This window comes from Loxodonta africana, chromosome 12, assembly GCF_030014295.1.
Source record: "Loxodonta africana isolate mLoxAfr1 chromosome 12, mLoxAfr1.hap2, whole genome shotgun sequence".
Lineage (NCBI taxonomy): Eukaryota > Metazoa > Chordata > Mammalia > Proboscidea > Elephantidae > Loxodonta > Loxodonta africana.
The window spans coordinates 83,769,925-83,789,520 of record NC_087353.1 but is presented as its reverse complement, the minus strand read 5'-3'; the positions used below and the strand labels follow the sequence as shown (position 1 = coordinate 83,789,520).

General features: G+C 48.4%; 1 protein-coding gene across 4 annotated transcripts in view; it reads left to right on the top strand.

The window, feature by feature from the left end:
- Nucleotides 1-19,596, top strand: part of NSMCE1 (NSE1 homolog, SMC5-SMC6 complex component) — a 49,063-nt gene that overhangs the window by 29,222 nt on the left and 245 nt on the right. For 2 of the 4 annotated variants that reach the window (XM_010598473.3, XM_003418828.4), the window contains 6 exons: nt 6,828-6,949; nt 8,460-8,537; nt 9,785-9,931; nt 14,710-14,826; nt 15,687-15,807; nt 16,263-16,501. In XM_010598473.3, coding sequence (XP_010596775.3) covers nt 6,828-6,949; nt 8,460-8,537; nt 9,785-9,931; nt 14,710-14,826; nt 15,687-15,807; nt 16,263-16,342 — 665 coding nt within the window. In that variant the 3' untranslated portion in view covers nt 16,343-16,501. Of the gene's footprint in view, nt 1-6,827; nt 6,950-8,459; nt 8,538-9,784; nt 9,932-14,709; nt 14,827-15,686; nt 15,808-16,262; nt 16,502-19,076; nt 19,436-19,596 lie in introns of those variants that run through there. The other 2 variants (XR_010323658.1, XM_064295733.1) reach the window with 2 other exon arrangements.

Genomic DNA, 19,596 nt, shown 5'->3' with positions numbered 1-19,596 from the left:
TCTTCTCTGTATGCATAGCCCTCCCTCTCCAGTACAATCTCTGGTGTCATTAGTAGGCATTGCCTGGATGCTTTCTTTCTTGGCTGAGCCCCTCTTTGTGACTCTGAAGCCACAGTGCCAGGTGTAGGAGGTACGTGGTTGTGACCTTGTAGGGTCTGGTATAGGGACTACTCCCAGGCTTGCTTTGAGAACCTTCACTCTGCTCTACAGACACTAGGTGGCTTGGTGCCAAGAGCAGGGGTCCTGGAGTCAGGCCTGGGCTCCATTTCCAAGTTATGGGAACCCTAGGCAAATTATTTTAACCTTCAAGCCTCTTGTGTGTGTGTGAATGTGTATAAAACAGTACCCACCTTATGGGGTTATTGGGACTGTAATGATTAAACATACGAAGCAAATGAATCGTGCCTGACCTATAGTAAGGTTTGTTACAGTCACATGTTGGAGGCCTGTTGTTTTCAGCCCAACAGTAACGACTTTACCACAGGTCATACGAAATATACAGTACATCAGTTTATAAGTAGAGAAAACACAGGTGGCACCTGAGATCAGTATAGACCCTTGCTTGGCTCAAACATGGCACTGAATATCCTGGTTAGGATGTATTTTTGCTCCTTTGAAGAGACAGCTTGGGCAGCACCAGGGCCTTGTTCCTCACTCCCTGTAGCTGGTCCTTCCACATTGCTGACTGCAGATCAGTGGTGTTGAGGGAACTGGCCTCTAATCCAGCTCTACCTGACAAATATCTGATGTTTAATACTTAGTCATGTCTCTCTTCTTCTCAGTAGGTCTGGGACTCTGAAGAGAGGAGTGTTATTAATTAGCACTCAGATCTCTCAGATTGGTAGAACCAAGACTAGAAATAGCTGCCTCAGAATCTTGTGATATGGCCTTTATCTCATGTACCTTATTATGACCATGGACTCATAGGATATTGGGGCCACAAGGATCCTCAGACCCTGCTCTTTAGCCCAGTGTGTCCCTCCAGATTTGCAAACTATAGCTTCTCCACCATGGGCTCCAGGAGCAGGGAGAGCATAGGGGCAGAACAGTGCAAATGAGCTGATTTGAAGACTTGAGTTTGGGGAACACTGATCTGGTGCCACCTTGACACTTTAATGGGCATATTAGGGTTCTCTGGCTAACTTAAAGAGGAAGGTGTCGGGAGACAGTTGGGAAAGAGGGGACTCACGACTGATGGAAGGCTGGGAGTTAGGCTGGGGAGTGGGCAGCAGCCAAGGGGCACCAGGATGCAGGAAGCATAGCAACCCTCCATGGCTACAACCCCTTCCCCTCTGCAGCTCCCTCTGTCTCTTGGTCATGCTGAGAGAGTGTCTGATTGGCTGAGCGTGGGTTCTTTGCCCACACCTGGCTGACCTAGGATTGGGCCCCTTTAACTTCCTGATTTCTGGTTCTCTGGATGTAGGTACCTGGAATTATTCTCTCACCAAAACTACACATAATGGAGAGAGGGCAATTAAAAAAAAAGTGTAGGGTCTTGTTAGGGAGGGAAATAAATGCTGGGCAGCAAACATTACGGACGACTCCTGCAGTGGGGCAGCCAGACCACCCAGTACGTGGAACAGAGTGTGATGAGGAGGGTCATGCATGAGAATGTGGGAGGAGAGAGCAAGGGAACTCACCTAGTCCATGGTCAGGGAGGGCCCGTACATGAGGCAGACATGTGCAGGACGCCAAAGGATCAGTGAGCCAGGTGGTTGGAGCGAGGGCTGGTGGTAAAGAAAGGGCTGGACTGGTACTGGTACAACAACAGGCACATAGACCAATGGAACAGAATTGAGAATCCAGATATAAATCCATCCACGTATGAGCAGCTGATATTTGACAAAGGACCAGTGTCAGTCAATTGGGGAAATAATAGTCTTTTTAACAAATGGTGCTGGCATACCTGGATATCCATTTGCAAAAGAATGAAACAGGACCCATACCTCACACCATGCACAAAAACTAACTCCAAGTGGATCAAAGACCTAAACATAAAGACTAAAACGATAAAAATCTTGGAAGAAAAAATAGGATCTACCCTAGGAGCCCTAATACAGGGCATAAACAGAATACAAAACATTACCAAAAATGATGAAGAGAAACCCGATAACTGGGAGCTCCTAAAAATCAAACACCTATGCTCATCTAAAGACTTCACCAAAAGAGTAAAAAGACCACCTACAGACTGGGAAAGAATATTCAGCTATGACATCTCAGACCAGCGCCTGATCTCTAAAATCTACATGATTCTGTCAAAACTCAACCACAAAAAGACAAACAACCCAATCAAGAAGTGGGCAAAGGATATGAACACACATTTCACTAAAGAAGATATTCAGGCAGCCAACAGATACATGAGAAAATGCTCTCGATCATTAGTCATTAGAGAAATGCAAATTAAAACTACGATGAGATTCCATCTGACACCAACTAGACTGGCATTAATTCAAAAATCACAAAATAATAAATGTTGGAGAGGCTGCGGAGAGACTGGAACTCTCATACACTGCTGGTGGGATTGTAAAATGGTACAACCACTGTGGAAATCCATCTGGCGTTATCTTAAACAGTTAGAAATAGAACTACCATACAAACCAGAAATCCCACTCCTCGGAATATACCCTAAAAATACAAGACCCTTCACACAAACAGATATATGCACACCCATGTTTATTGCAGCTCTGTTTACAATAGCAAAAAGCTGGAAGCAACCAAGATGTCCATCAACGGACGAATGGGTAAATAAATTGTGGTATATTCACACAATGGAATACTACGCATCGATAAAGAACAGTGACGAATCTCTGAAACATTTCATAACATGGAGGAATCTGGAAGGCATTATGCTGAGCGAAATGAGTCAGTTGCAAAAGGACAAATATTGTATAAGACCACTATTATAAGATCTTGAGGAATAGAAAAAATGGAAAAGAACACATACTTTTGTGGTTACAAAGGGGGGAGGGAGGGAGGGAGGGAGGGAGAGGGCTTTTTATTGATCAATCTGTAGATGGGAACTGCTTTGGGTGAAGGGAAAGACAACACTCAAAACAAGGAAGGTCAGCCTAATTGGACAGGATTAAAAGTAAAGAGGTTTCCGAGATAAAATGAAAGCTTCAAAGGATAGCGAAGCAGGGGCTGGGGTCTGGGGAACTTGGTTTGAGAGGACTTCTAAATCAATGGGCAAAATAATTCTATTATGAAAACACTCTGCATCCCACTTTGAATTGTGGCACCTGGGGTCCTAAATGCCAACAAGCAGCCATCTAAAATACATTAATTGGTCTCAACCCACCGGGAGCAAAGGCAAAGGAAGAACACCAAGGTCACACGACAACTAAGAACCCAAGAGACAGAAAGGGCCACTTGAACCAGAGACCTACAATATCCTGAGACCAGAAGAACAAGTTGGTGCCCGGCCACAATCGATGTCTGCCCTGTCAGGGAGCACAAGAGACAACTCCTGAGGGAGCAGGAGACCAATGGGATACAGACCCCAAATTCTCATTAAAAGACCACACCTAATGGTATGATTGCGACTAGAGGAATCCCAGAGACAATGCTCCCCAGAACTTCTGATGGCACAGGACAGGAACCAACCCCGAAGACAAATCATCAGGCATGAAAAGGACTGGTCAGTGGGGGGGAGAGAGATACTGATGAAGAGCGAGCTAATTAAATCAGGTGGACACGGGAGAGTGTGTTGGCAACTCTTGACTGGAGGGGGGATGGGAAGATAGAGAGAGATGGAAGAAGGTAAAATTGGCACGAAACGAGAGACTGTAAGGGCTGACTCAATAGGGGGAGAGCAAGTGGGAGAAGGGAGTAAGATGTATGTAAACCTACATGTGACAGACTGATTGGAATGGTAAATGTTCACTTGAAGCTTAATAAAAATTTAAAAAAAAAAAAAAAAAAGAAAGGGCTGGAGGGAAGAGTGTTCTAAGCAGGAGTCAAGTTGGAGGTCAGAGGGTTTGTGGCCCTCAGAGACTTGAGAAATGGGGAGAGAGGGGTGAGGGCAGGACCAGCTAGAGCCCATGCCTCGGGCTAGTCCCGTGGCCCCCTGCTGTCCCTGTTGCTGCCAAAAACTGGTCGTATTTTTTAGGGGTGGGGGAGGTACGTGGTTGCTGCACATGAGAAGTTTATTCTAAGGTAATGATTAAGAAAGAGATAATACGGCATGGGCACATCTGTGAGAAACATGTAGAGCGTCAACAAGTTGAGAAGAACACGGTGTGGCCCCTACCTAGGAAGCTGGTGTGGTAGGAGGGTAAGAATCGAGAGAATATGAACAGCAGAGCAGGTAGTGTGTTTCTGCAGTACGAAAGTACAGCAGTAGGAAGTGTGTTTGGTTTTGTCTTAAATGAAAATACAGTGAAAACATGTTTGTGAAAAAATGAAGCTGGACACCAAACGAGAGGTGGTGGGAGAGAGGAGAGAGGGCTGTTGGCTCATCTCCCTGCACACAAGGTGTATGGAAAGTCCTCTATATTAGAAAGTTTTTGATCTGCCCACAGAACACATTTTTCTGAATGGTTCCCAGGAGGGACCTTTTCAGGGGAAAATGTGAATTGTCACTTTCAGAAGGGAGGTGGGACTTGCCACTGTGTCATACTGGGTGGACAGGGTTGGCTGCTGCCCGCGGAGAACCCTGTCACTCAGTAAGAGGTAGTTCTTGAGTGCTGATTACCACGTGTGTAAGTTTCCCAGAGTTGGGTACTTTGAAGGGTAGAAAGGGTTTCCCTCAAGGCTGAGGGCAAGGGCTCATACAGGATAGCTGGGCTACAACATTCACGAGCCTCTGAAGAGCTTCCCGTGCTGTGGAAGTGCGAGAGAGCGCTAAAGCACTTCGTATAGGCAGTGGCAGAGGTTTCACAGAACAAGTGCCATCTGAGGTGATGCTAGCGGTTTGTAGGCAGATAGGAATGGGAAGGAGGGGAGGCATATCAGACAGAGAGAACACGTAAGCAAAGGCATGGGGGCAGAGAATATGCGGGCGTCTCACTCCCTGATCAGTTTTCCCTCAGTCATAGCCATGTTTCGTTGTCCTACCACATCACAATTTTTGCCAAGTCCGTGTATCACCTACTTATTATTACTAATATTTTTAATTTAAATTATTTGATTTCTTTTTAACGAAAACAGCTTTACTTAGAAAGATTCAGGTCCCTGCTGTTACTTGCATGTTAGTATTACTGCTGTGTTCTTTGTCATCAGCGTCTCTGGGCCCCCACGTCATGGCCCTTTAATAGAGTTTATGAACTGCTGCTGTGACCTTGTCCTCTCCTGGCACCAACATGATCTGATATTTTTTTAAACTTGAATTACACAAGTAGCTTAGAAATACATTATGTTTTTAAGAAGTCAAGTGACAGAGGTGAAGCTCAGGTGCCTTGCTGTGGTCTTCTCCCTACCTTAGTGCCTTCCTAGTGACAACCAGGGTCATCTGCTTGATGGACCATCTTCCAGGGATTTTTCTTCACATGTATATATATATGTACTTATAGGAAAGTCACAGCATTGTCTTGTTGGGCTTATTATTGTTTCTAACATAAATGATATCATTTTGTCTATTTTTCTGCCGTTTCTTTTCCAGAGTGATTTTTCTAAGGTGCAAATCTTTTAAAAATAATTAATAGTTAATTATATTTTCATAAATTAAGACAGTGACAACAGTAATACATACTTCTGGTTGAAAAAACATCACAATTCAAAAGGGTAATTCCAGGACACAACGCTGGCCCTGCCCCTCCTCTGCTTCCGACTCTGAAAAGGCTCCCTGTTGCCCCTAGGAGAAAGGTCACACCCTCCCTGGCCTGCGGGGCTCTGGGTGATCTGGCTTCTGCTCTCCTCTCCAGCCTCATCTTTGGTCCTCCCCTTGGCTGATTCCTGCCATTCCTGCTGGTCCCTGCTCCCACATCCATTCACCCGAGGCTCCTGCAGTACTGGGTTGGGCAGCCCTTCCTCAGACTGATGACCCTACTCAGTGGTAGCTGGCTTCCTCGTCCACTCCTGGGTGTGAGGTTCCTGCTGGTGGGGCAGTGTGGGGTGGGCTGGTGCTCCAGCCAAGAGCACCGTCTGGGTCCAGGTGCTTGCTCTGCCAGTGCCTAGTGGTGCGACACTCTCTGTGCCTCAGCCTCTTTACCTGTAGGAGGAGGAGGAGGCCAGTGCCTGCCTCGGGTGGTTGAGGGGAGGATCAGTTCATTACTGTGTGAAAAGCACCCAGCCAGGACCTCTCCTGTGGTGAGAGCCCACTGTGAGGTGCTGTTCTTCACTCTTGCTCCACCAGGGCCCAGCACAGGGCCGGGCAGGTCAGTGTTCAGTAAATGTATGTGTGTCGAAAGGAATAGAGAGATACACAGTGTGTGTGAGGATGTGTAGGGGACAGAGACTTAGCGTCGGGGAGCTGGGGACAAGGTGGAGGAGTTGGGATGTGATGCTGAGGGCAGCGAGGGCTTGTTGCAGGTTCTGAGCACGTTGAGCGGTGCGAGAAGGTGCTGACTGGGGAAAAGTAATCAGGTGGCAGGGAACTGTGTGGAGGGGAAGCAGTCGGAGATGCGAACAGAAGACAAATTACAGCAGTCTCAGATACCAATTCCCCGGGCCTTTCTATCTCACAAGGACCTCATCTATACTCTGCTTGACTTCGAATGTCCCAGGATGTAAGAAGCCATGCAGGATTGGTATTCTCCCCTGAGGGCCAGGGCCTTCACCCGTCTCTGGCTTTGCTGTCATATGTGTTCAGGTGCGAAGGAATGATTGAAAGAAGCTACATATTCTTAATGATGCCCTCCCACCACCCTTTTTTGCTTGTTTATTTACAGGCAACGCTACTGTAGAGAAGTTGGAGGACTTCATCAACAACATTAACAGTGTCCTGGAATCCTTGTGTATTGAGGTAAAGAAAGGAGTCACAGAAGATGATGGGAGACCCATTTATGCTCTCGTAAGTACAAGACAAGGAGCCCTAGTGGTGCAGCGGTTAAGAGCTTGGCTGCTAACGGAAAGGTTGATGGTTGGAACCCACCAGCAGCTCTGCAGGAGAAAGATGTGGTGGTCTGCCTCTGTAAAGATTACAGTCTTGGAAACCCTATGGGGCAGCTCTGCTCTGTCCTGTAGGGTCACTATGAGTGGGAATCGACTTGAGGGCAACGGGTTTGGTTGTTTTTGTTTTTAAGTGCAAGACAGAGAGCCCTCTTGTGGCATTTGTAAGGAAACATCTGAGTGTGCCTTGGAATGAGCACCCTTGCTTGTAAAGAGTGAAAGTGTGCCTGGCCTTATACAAGGGCCTGATGTGAAGTGGAAAGAAACTGAAACCGCCCCCACCTCCCTGACCCAGACCATCTTCCTGTCCTCACAGTGAGCCCTGAGGTCTATATTATTCTGTTTTTTGCTTTTTTGTTTCCGTAAACACGTGAAGAAACCAAGACTCTGAAGGGAATGACATGTTCACAGTCATCTAGTTGTCAAGGTTGGGCCCAACCAGAACTAGAGCTCAGGTCTCTTAACCTCAGTCAGTTCTCATTAACCCCACCACACGGCAGCCTTGCCAACCCAAGACATGGCAGTGTGTGACTTTGTTTTTTGACAGTTCTCTGTAAGAAGTCACCCTAAATGTATGGAATATTAGGGTTAAAGGAAGAAAATGAGTTTTCATTTGGACCAGAACATAGAAGCTGGGAGAAGAAACGTCGGGGAGCACTACGATTGAGACCCATTGGGCATCCTTGGCTAGGGGACCACCCTTAGGCTTGTCGTAGGAGACCAGGCAGACCTCTGTGACGTTGTTGCCCACCCACTCATAGGCTCTTACCAACCAGGCCCATACTCAGAAAGGAGCCTGCTAGCCCAGAGTTTCCCAACTGTTCCATGAAAAAGGGCTATGCAGTCAGACACCTGTGGAAATGCTGGGTTACACAAAGTAAAGCAGATTTCTTTGCTACTCTGTGCCTTAGTGCCTTTTATATTTGGAGCTCCACTGGCATGTAGACAACTTCCCAAATTTATCTGAGTTTGGAAAGTACGGCACAACCTTTGGAGCCTTAAAATCTCTGAGAGTTGGATGTTGGCATCTCCTATCTGGAGGAGAGATGAGAGGGAAGAGTGGGTTAGAAGCTGGCGGAATGGACACGAAAAGAGAGAGTGGAGGGAAGGAGTGGGCTGTCTCATTAGAGGGAGAGCAATTAGACGTATATAGCAAGGTGTATATAAATTTTTATATGAGAGACTGACTTGATTTGTAAACTTTCACTTAAAGCACAATAAAAGTTAAAAAAAAAAAAATCTCTGAGAGTCGGGCACGCTGACTGAGCTGAAGAGTAAAGTCCGTGATAGTAAACTGATTACAAACTCCCCTCAGTGGCTGGACACAGGTGCATGATGCCTGTTGAGGGAGGAAGGGAGGGCCCACAAAGGAGTTAACAAACAGTGACCTTCATGCTGACTTGTTCTTTTAGGTGAATCTTGCAACAACTTCAGTTTCCAAAATGGCCTCGGATTTTGCAGAGAATGAACTGGACCTGTTTAGAAAGGCTGTAAGTGCAGTAACTCCCCTTGCCCATCAGCCTGGCTTCTTACGGGAAGCTTGTGTCTTCATCATTAGAAATGGAAACTATTCTTAAAGGGTCAAAAGCTCTTTCTCTCCAGAATTCACAGCCTCTGCTGCCAGGTGATTTCTGGGGAGGTCACCAACGGCTACCTGAGAAAGAAGGGCTATTTCAGGTTTCACCCCTGGCTGGGTGAGCAACCGCAGGGCCTCATGGTATGTGATGCAGTGGACCAAGTGGTACTTGGTGACTCAGAGTGTGCCCTGGACCAGTGGCATCAGCACCACCTGAGAGCAGAAATGCAGAATCTGAGTCCCCTCCCCAGATAAGGAATCTGAATCTGCATTTTAAGAAGCTCCCCCCGACTCCGAATTATTTGCACGTTCACATTTGAGACACACTGATCTACCAGGCTTCTGAACTGTTCTCTCTGTCCCTCTTGTCCAGTACTTGGCTTGGGCACCTGGCTAAGACAGTGGCCCTCATTTCGTAACTGGGGAATTAAAAATAATTCAGACATTCCAGCCCCTCTGCAGATCTGCTGAAGCAGAATCTCTGAGGCTGAGGCCCTAGAATCAGCACTGCTTAAGTCTCCCTGGAGGCCCTTGGTGGTCAAGCCTGAGAACTGGGGCTGAAAGGCGAGGGATGCACACCTGTGTGTGTGTGCAGGCAGCCTGCCCTCCCACGTGTTCCCGCCCCGCCCTGGGCAGAAGCTTTCGGGAGCTTGCCTGTCAGCCCCTCCTGGCGCTGAGTGCACGTTGCTTCCGTGGCTCCCGAGCTGTCTCTCTTCCTTGCTCACTTGTCACTGAGCTCAGGAATGTGGTACCTGACCTGTGCGCTCTCTGGCTCTGCCCTCTCATCTGTCCTGGCTCCAGCCTTCCACTTGTGCTAGCCTTGATGTCCCCTGAGGAGTAAGGACAGGCGCTGCCTCCTTTATGTCGTCATTCTCCAGTTCCCGTACTTTCAGGGAGGTGAGGTTGGAAGCAAGAGAAGTCAGGTGACCCTTCTTGACTTCTGATCATTAAGATTATTTGGGATGAAGTTACAGGAGTGACCACTGAGTCAAAAGGACTGGACACACTTAGGGCTTGTTTTCTTGAAGGGTGGTACCAGTGTCCACGTCTGCCTGTGAGATGGCCGTTTGCTTTTCTGCACCCCTGCTGGCAAGTGTAATATTGCTTCAAAGTTGTTTTGTCGATTTGATAGATGAACACAGTTCCTGCTCTTTTTTCTAGTTGGAACTGATTATTGACTCAGAATCTGGCTTTGCATCTTCCACAAACATTTTGAACCTGGTCGATCAACTTAAAGGCAAGAAGATGAGAAAGAAGGAAGCCGAGCAAGTGCTACAGAAGTTTGTGCAAAACAAATGGCTGATTGAGGTAATTAGTCTGGTTTCCCTAGCTTGGCTCACTTTCTAGACTGAATAATGATTTTTCCTCCAAAACCACATTCATGTCCACTGATGTCTGTTAAGCCAGACCCTTTCAGGTCTGTTACCTGTTCCATGCCTACAGCAACCCTGTGAGGAGGATTTGGACTCCTCCCCACCCGACACCACGTTACTCACACGATCTGTTCGGGGCCCTACAGCCAGGGTGGCATTGCCGAGACTCGCTCCCAGGTTTCCAGGCTCCAGGATTGGAACCCTTGCTCCACAGACCACTTGGCAGTGTAGTACAGTGGATAAGAGCACAGCCCGAGCATCAGGTCTAAAGCCCTGGGCCTCGTGACCTTGTACTCCTAATCTGTGAGAGGAGAATAAGTGTTACTTTGAGGCCTGTAACAGCAGAAGTGAGACATAAACCAGAACTGTTGCCATTAAATCAGTTCTGACTCATGGCAACCCCATGTGTTATAGAGCAGAACTGCTCTGTAGGGCTTTCTTGGCTATAATCTTTAATGCAAGCAGATCATCAGGCCTTCTTCTGTGGCACTGCTGGGTGGGTTTGAACCTCCAACCTTTAGGCTAGTAGTTGACTGCAAACTGCTTGCACCACCCAGGGACCTAAGGAGTGAGACAGTGGATGTAAAGTGCTCGTTGTGGGGCACCTGGCACTTGTAGTAAGCTTGCAAAGTTCTCTGCTATCATCATCATTGTTATTATCAACATTATATTACTCAGGACCAGTGCTCTTGGACTCTTTCACTTAGACACTTACCCTTAAGGAGCAAAGAGGAAGTAGAGAAGAACTTTTTGAGAGGGAACTGTGGAGATCTGTGAAAGCACCACACTGCAGGCTGAAGTTTCTAGACACCCTTCCGTGTCCTAGTCCTAGTGATAGGAGCAGAACAAACGTTTCAGCTCCTTTTCCAAAAAGGAACCACTGTTTCCAAGAAAGCCAGGAGCCAGGCATGCTCAGCTTCCGCCCATTTTATTGCACCCTGCCCCCACGAGTTTCTGTGACCGTGTAGGATGTGTTCTGTGTCGTCCCGGAACCTTCTCACTTGGTGGTCGGATCTGTGGCTGGAGGCTGCTGCTTGTGGCTGCTGCGATCCATCACTTCCTTTTCAGGGAGGGCTTGCTTCTGGGTTGTCATAGTTATAGTGGCCTGAGCTACTGATATCTAAATGGGGTGGACCCATCCCTGGTGACCTGACCTGAAATAGTCAGTTCCTGAGGTGCCCGATAGGAGGAGAAAGGCAGGAGAGGGCAAGGTGAGGATGCGGAGGGACCCACGTTCACTGAGCTCCTGGCTTGTGCCGGGATCTCCTGGCACATCTACGTACATCATGCACTTGAGTCCTCCCAGCTGCCCGCCGCCGACGATGGAGTGCTCTGAGTTTTAGCTGAACAAAATGCAGCTCACTGGTGGCAGAACCTGAGTTCAGACCTCAGTTTGGGTGACTGCTACTCCCTATCGATTGCTTTGTCACAATTTTTCTTTGGGGTGTAAGAGATATTTGCTCATTACAGAAAGATTAGAAACTATCAATATGCAAAAAGAAACACATTGAAAGTGACCTGTTTTCTCACCCCCTAGTGCTAACTCTGTAACATTCTAGTTCACCCTTTGGGTCCTGCTTTTGACCGGCGAGTTATCATTCACATCGTGCATAGACTGACATTGTCATGTTATGAGTTGCACAGGCTGCAGGGATGTCCTCTGACTTTATTTAGTGTTAGACTTTCCCTTTGCCCCAGCCCTCTGTGCTCAGGGAGGCTGGGTGACAGGGTGGGAAGGCCACATCTGTGGAGTCTGTTGGATCTGAGTTGGGAATCCAGGCTCCTGCTTCTTCATCAGTAGAATGGAGATGGTAGTACTGCCTTCTTCAGGGGCAGCTCTGAGCTCTGGTGAGATGGTGGGTCAGGCAGTTCTGTGCGCTGCCGAGCGAGTGGGTGCTGCAAAACCCAACCTGCTGGCCTCCCTCAGCTGCAGCGCCCTGGGAAGAGTCCTGTTGTTGTTGTTGTTGTTGAGAGTGTACACAGCGGAACATGCACCAGTTCAACCATTTCTGCGTATACAGTTCAGTGACGTTGATGACATTCTTTGAGTTGGGCAGCCATTCTCACCCTCTTTTCTGAGTTGTTCCTGCCCCATTAACATAATCTCACTGCCCCCTAATGCTTCTATGTGATCTTTTGAGTTGCTGTTGTCAATTTGATCCCATATAGATAGTCCTTAAAAGAGCATAACGCTCAAGGCAGACATTAAACTAGACTATTTGGTTTTAAGAAGACTTCAGGGAATATTTATGGTTTAACGTTTAAAGAATATCTCAGGGCAATAGTTTCAGGGGTTCATTCTTCCCTCCTCCATGGCTCCAGAAAGTCTGGAGTTCATAAGAATTTGCGATTTTGTTCTCCATTTTGCTCCTTTTAATTAGAATTCTTCTGTAGAGTCTTTGATCAAAATGTTCAGTAATGGTAGTTGGCCACCTTCCGGTTCTGGTCTTACGGCAAAGGAGGCAGTTGTTCATGGAGGCAATTAGCTATACATTCCACATCCTTCTCCTGTTCCTGACCCTCCTCCTTCCTCTGTTGCACCAGGCAAATAAAGACCAATTGTTGTACTTTGGATGGCTGCTTGCAAGCTTTTAGGACCCCAGGCACTACCCAGTTAAGTAGGAGGTAGAACAGAAGCACTAAAATAACTGGAATGTCCCATGAAACCATGACCCTAGACTTTCAAGCCAAGGAACCAAATCCCATGAGGTGCGTGGTTGTACATAAGCAGCCTCAGCAGCTACTTTTTTTTTTTGTCTTTGTTCTAAATATCTCTCCTGAACAATGTTTGCCAATTCAACTTTTTATAGGTGTACAACTTATTGACAGCAATTACAATAATTGGTTGTGCAACCCGACGCTTAATCAATGCAGTATTTCTTCATTAACTCCCCTCTTTTCCCCCTCCCTCCCACACATGGTAACCACTATTTAATCCTGGTCTCTACACATTTCCTTTTCTTGTCTTTTTGTGTAAGTGAGGCCATACGATGTTTGTCTTTTTGTGATTGACTTATTTCACTTAGTATAATGTCTTCCAGCTCCATCCATACTGTAGCATGTATCAAGACTTCTTTTACTGGCTGAGTAGTATTTCATTGTATGTAAGTACCACATTTTAGTTATCCATTCATCTGTTGATGGGCATTTAGGTTGTTTCTATCTTTTGCTATTGTGAATAGTGCTGCAGTGAACGCTGGTATAACAGTCTTTGTTTGAGTCTCTGCTTTCAAGCCTTTTGGGTATATACCTAGGTGTGGAAGTGCTGGGTCATGTGGTACTTCCATTTTTAGTTTTCTGAGGAAACACCACACTGTTTTCTATAACGGCTGTATCATTTTGCATTCCCACCAGCAGTGGATCAGGGTTCCAATTTCCCCGCATCCTCGGTGACATTTGCTATATTATTATTTTTTAACTTAGTCGTCCTAGTGGGAGTGAAACAGTGTGCAACTGTGGTTTCAACTTGCCTCTCTCTGATGGTTAATGATGTTGAACATCTTTTCATGTGTTTGGTGGCCACTTGAATGTCCTCTGTCGACATATCTGTTCAAGTCCTTTGCCCATTTTATGATTGGGTTGTTTGTCTTTTTGTTAAGTTGTTGAAATTTCCTATATATTTTGGTTATTAGATTCTTATCAGATACACAGTTTCTGAAGATATTCTCCCAGTCTGTAGCTTCTCTTGGCACTTTTGTTGCAACTTCTTTTGATGGACAAAAGTTTTTCATTTTTATGAGGTCACATTTACTTGTCTTTTGCTGTTTGTGCTTTTGTTATTATATCAGATAGCCCATTGTTAAAAGCTAGGCCTGACTGCACTACCCCTGCATTTTCTTCTAAGAATTTTATGGTTTTAGTTTGCACATTTAGGTCCTCAACCCATTTTGAATTTGTTTTTGTGTGTGGTGTGAGCTCATTAGTTGACTTTGATGAAACATAAAATGAACTTACAGGGGCTCCTGTTGCATCTGAGGCTTTGCCCTCTGTACTGGGTTTCGCTCAGTCCTGCCTCTTTCCTGTAACTTGGCGATAGAGTTGGCCACAGCTGCCACATTGTCTACGTGCTTCTGGGCTTTCCTGGGTTTGCAGGCTGCAGGGTACGTGGACTGGGCCCTGATGTGGGAACCCGGAGGCCTGGCTTCCGTTCGAGGCCCTGTGCCCACCATGTGATTTGGGGCTGCTCCTGCTGTCTCTGGACTCAGTTTCCAGGGTCCCCTGTAAAGCGAGGTGGGCGGGTTCAATGCTGCAGCTGAGGTATCTGGTGTGATGCTTTTGGGGAGTGGGGAGGGGTGCGCTGGGAGAAGGGTGGCAGGAACAGGCACTCTGGGAGGGGTGTCTTGGGTTTGAGCCTCTGGGAGACTGCCTATCCTTTCCTGGCCTCAGTGTCCTCGTCTGTGAAAGGCAGGGACAGTGCTGCCTTGCTTGTGGGCTGCTGTGCAGATTGAGTGGCTCTGGTCTGTGAGGGCTGGGGGCGGGGGGGTGGGGGGCGTGGAGAGGGCGCGGAGGCCGTCCTCTCCATTTCCTTTTAGGCACAATCTCTTGCCTGGCACTGGGGAAGCCTGCAGAGGAGAGGGATATCCAGACCCGGTGACGTGTCCTAGGCCTTGCGCTAGGGAACCACAGAGGGAACAGCCTGGACAGAACCCTGAGCAGGAACGGGCCTGGTGTGCCAGTGGCCTGAGATGGCACCTCCCATCACTGTCCCTGCAGAAAGAAGGGGAGTTCACCCTGCACAGCCGGGCCATCCTGGAGATGGAGCAGTACATCCGGGCGACATACCCTGACTCCGTGAAGATGTGCAACATCTGCCACAGCCTCCTCATCCAGGTACTGTGCGGCAGTGGGCGGGGCTCGCCACTGCTCCTGCCCGGAGTTCTCCTCCTTGCTGGGACCTCGGCGCTGCCCACAGATCCTCTGAGTCAGCAGATCGAGGGAGTAGCGCCTCGCTGTGCCTACACGAGTGCACCCTTTTCTCCTCCCTGCTTCCTCTTGTCTAATCCAAGCGTTCTTTGTTTTATTTTTCATCAGAACTGCTCTCATAAGTCCTTCATAAAAAGTTATGTGGTGAACGCCATTCTCTGTTTTTCAGTGTTCCTCTAGGCCATGGGTTTTATTCTGCATGCTGTCGTTCTGTGAAGCTTTACAATCACTGGACTAGTCCTGGACGTTGGCGTCTCCTTTTAAATTTCTGCTTTTTTGCAGTTGTACATGACGCTGTGATAGGCCTCTTTGCTCCCTGATCCTTGGGCACTTGTTGATTATTTCCTAGAAGTGGAGTTTCTGGGGCAAAGAGTGCATGTGCTTTTCTAGCCTTCGATCCACACTGCTGGCTGCCTTTCTGCAGGGTTGTCGCAGTTTGCACCATCTGCAGGATCTGCGTGTGCAGGGCCCGCACGTGCACAGCTCGAGAGTACCTGGGGCGGCCCTGCTGCTCTGCTGGGCTGGCCTGCTGATGCCATGTGCTCCGGCCTTGAGTCTTTCGCTTTTTCTCATAGGGTTGCCGGCATTAACTTGATCTGAATTCTTTGCTAAAACACTAAGGACTCTTGGTATTATTATCATTATTAAGTTGGGGCCTGGAAGATAAAAATATGTAACCAGCTGGATGTTTTCCTGGCAACTTCCCTGAAGATCTGTGAGACACAGAGGTGTGCGCAGGGACTCACCACCAGCCTTTTTCGTTGCAGGGTCAGAGCTGCGAGACCTGCGGGATCAGGATGCACTTGCCCTGCGTGGCCAAGTATTTCCGGTCCAGTTCTGAACCACGCTGCCCCCACTGTAACGACTGCTGGCCCCACGAGATACCAGGTTCGTAGTCCTGAAGAACTCATGGCCCAGCCTCCAGTATCTGGCCCCTGGCACTGAGAAGGCACTGGAAACAGGCAGCCCTTAGAAGGGTCCCATAGCACGTGTGTTTCCACTTTAACAGGACCCAAGTCCCCTAAGCTGAAGCAGCCTCTAGGCCGACTTGCTTGCACATTTCCAAACGGCTTTCTAGAACCCGGTAGAAATTCCAAGGCATGTGAGGATCTGGTCTAGTAAAGGCTCTCTGGCAGCCATCACACACACAGCTCCTTCAGTTCGTTGAGTGTAGATTAGGGCTAATTCTGCCTTTCTCACAGGGTGGGTAGGAGGATTAGCAGTGACAAATGCCACAGACATGATGCAGAATCCTGGGGCCCAGGCAATGTAGCTGTGGTTGTGAGCTGCTGTGCAGCCAGCCCTGCCATTCACAGTGTCTTCCCGGGCCTTTCTGTACACAGAGATCTTCAACCCTGAGAAGGAGAGGGAGGCTGGCACCTCCTCATCAAACAAAAAGTCCTTGCGTTCCAGGCAGCATTAGCGGTGCACAGGGCCGTGGGGCACCCTGCCTCCAGGAAGATGACCGGCACAGCCATGCTTGGAAGAGAGGCACTCGGGGCTTCACATGTCACACGAATCACCTCTCTTATTTTTTATGTTCACTTATTAATCGGTTTGGAATAAAACTGTATGAAGCAGTTGCCGCGACCTCTGTCTATGGTCTGTGCCTCTCTCTGTGTTGTGGCCTGTCTTAGTTGTCTAGTGCTGCTATAACAGAAATGCCGCAAGTAGATGGCTTTAACAAACAGAAATTTATTCTCTCACAGTCTAGTAGGCTGCAAGTCCGAATTCAGGGTGCCAGCTCCAGGGGAAGGCTTTCTGTCTCTGTCAGCTCTGGAGGAAGGTCCTTGTCATCAATCTTCCCCTGGTCTCGGAGCTTCTCAGCACAGGAATCCTGGGTACAAAGGATGCGGTCTGCCTCCGGTGGTTGCTTCCTTGGTGGTATGAGGTCCTCATGTCTCTTTGCTTGCTTCTCTCTTTTATATCTCAAAAGAGATTGACTTAAAACACAACCTCATCTTGTAGATTGAGTCCTGCCTCATTAATATAACTGCCTCTAATCCTGCCTCATTAACATCAGAGAGGTAGGATTTACAACACTCAGGAAAATCACATCAGATGACAAAATGGTGGACAATCACAGTGCTAGGAATCATGGCCTAACCAAGTTGACGCACATTTTTGGGGAACACAATTCAATCCATGACATGGCCCTTCCTTTTTTCCTGGAGTTCAGATGAGAACTCAGAGTCCTTGGTTTTGGCTCCGAGCAGGTAATGTTAGCAGAGCTCCCCTGCATGACAGTACCGAAGCCACCACTGCTCAGGGCAGCTCACGGTACTCGGCCAGGGCAACTTTGCCACAGTCCCCAGCTTTGGTCACTCATCCCATCGAGACCTGGCCAGCTATAGTCTGGACTTTTGAGCCCTGGCCTTGGCCTGCCTGGAATCTGGACACTCCTCTTGCTGAGGCACAGCTGGCCTGAGCGGGCACAAGGCCGGTAGGCTCGGCTACACTTGTGCTTTTCCTCCCTGGGTCCCTTGTGCATCCTCTCGTGAGTGGCAGCCCTGCCCATCCAGCTGCTCTTGCCAGAAGCTGGAGAGGCAGCCTAAATGCCTCCTCCTCCTGGTCCTCCTGCATGAACTCAGTCACCTAATCCAGTCCAGTTCACCTGCCAAGTGGCCCTCCGACCCACGGCTCCTGCCCTAGGCCGGGTCCCACTGTCCCACCTCCACCTCTGCAACAGCTTTGTGCTGATCCTGGCTCCTCCAGTCTGCTTTCGTGGAGTGATCTTCCCACAGTGCAGGTCCGAACATGTCACTGCCCTGCTGAAGACCCTTTGGCTTCCCACTGGCCAAGGGGTTGGGTCTAAACTCTAACAGGACTCACATGACCCAGATGGTGAGGCCCTTGCTTCTCTCTCTGCTTCTCCCTTCCTGGCTTTTCAGCAATACAGTATTTCTTTCAGATCCTAAATGAGACGTCCTGTTTCTCACCTCTGCGCCTTTGCACGTTATTCTCTCTGCCTGGATACTCTCCCCTCTTCTGCCTCTTCCTTTGCCCGACTAGTAGATTGTCACCACGTCCGGCTCCCTGTCCATCTCCCTGCACTTTCTCCATCATCACACTTGCCACACTATTGTAATTCCTTGTCCTCTTCCTCTCCTCCTCTACCTCGATATCAGTCAGGCAGATCCTTCAATTGTAAGTGACAGAAAACCCGACTCAAACTGGCTTAAACAAGGAAGGACTTGGCTAGAGGCAGGGCTAGCTTCAGGAGAGGCTTGATCTGGCTCCAGTGATATCACCAAGCACCCATACTTCTGTCTGTGGGGAAGGGCCTGGCAGTGAGTTGCACTGGTCCAGTCGGTAATTCTTGAACTGACAGAGTCAAGGGTGTTAACAGGAGAGCAGAGCAGTGGAAGAGGAGGCTGTGCAGGTAAGACAGGCAGGCGCCAGGCCACAAAGGCCTTGAATGCCAGATTGAGGAGTTTAGAATTTTATGTTTGAGTTTTAGCTGGAGAGTGCCCAGGAGTGAGGAGATAAGATGCGTATTTTAGGAAGTTTGTGTTGGAATCTATGTGAAAGGAACTGGGGCAGGAGAGAGTGGTCACAGGTGGACACACAACAGTGTCCCTCAGAGGCTTACTGGTCACCAACTAGGACTCAGCTGTATTTGAAGTGTATGAACATGACAGCAGCACAATCAGATCATGCCATTCCCCTACCCAGCACTGTGGCGCCTTCCCACTGCTTGTATGATCTAGACTCCCTTCCACGGCTGCTAACGCCTACTCAGTCCAGCCCCTCCACCTCCCCACCCTGCTTTCTCTCCATCCCCACTCTCCTGCACTCCCTCTGCTCCAGCCCCATGGGCTGCTGCCTTGTTCTCCCAAGACTTTCCTGGGTGAGGTCTTCTGTACCTACTGTTGGGAGCTTTTTCCTCAAATCTCACGGGCAATTCTGGACTCCTGCTCATTCAGGCTTCTATTCAGATCTCAACTACCAAAGAATTATGTCCCAACCAATCCATTCCCTGCTGCCATTTTCTAACCCTTCACAGCACTTACCACCATCTGCATTATCTTTATTGTCAATCTGCCCCTCGGCCCTCCTCCCTCCTCCCTCCAAGGTAACATTAAACACCATAAAAGTTTGTGTTTTAATGAATTTTTTCCTTTAGTCGCTAACTTTAGAATCACTCTACATTATAGTACGATTCTTCAACAGCGGCTCAAGCAGAAGTGGGACCTGCCAGCTGGGACAGATGGGATCGTGAGGCTGGGCCGCTGATGGGAGCTGGAGCCGCACAGCCCCTCTTGGCGGGGGGCAGGGGTGAGTCAGCCATGCGGCCCTCTTGAGGGCAGGGGCCATCTGGCCCAGAGACATGTCTTCAGTGTCTAGCGCAGGACTTTTGGTCTTGAGCAGGCCCTCTCCATACCTGATGAGCTGGCTGGATGTATGGCTGGGTTCCTCGTGCACGCTACCTCTCCTTTCATCCAAGCCCACCTTCAGAGCCCACATTACTCATAGAGGAAAAGCTAGCCCGGAAGCTGAGATTACTGGCAACACTTGAGCCTTGACAATAGGATGTAAGATTTCATCTTCTGTGTTTATCCCATCTGATGGGGGACATTTGCTTGAGGCAGCCAGGCCTCAAGGTTGTGTTTTAATGAATTTTTCCTCTAGTCCCTGACTTTAGAATCACTCTGCGTTCTAGTATAATTCTTCAAC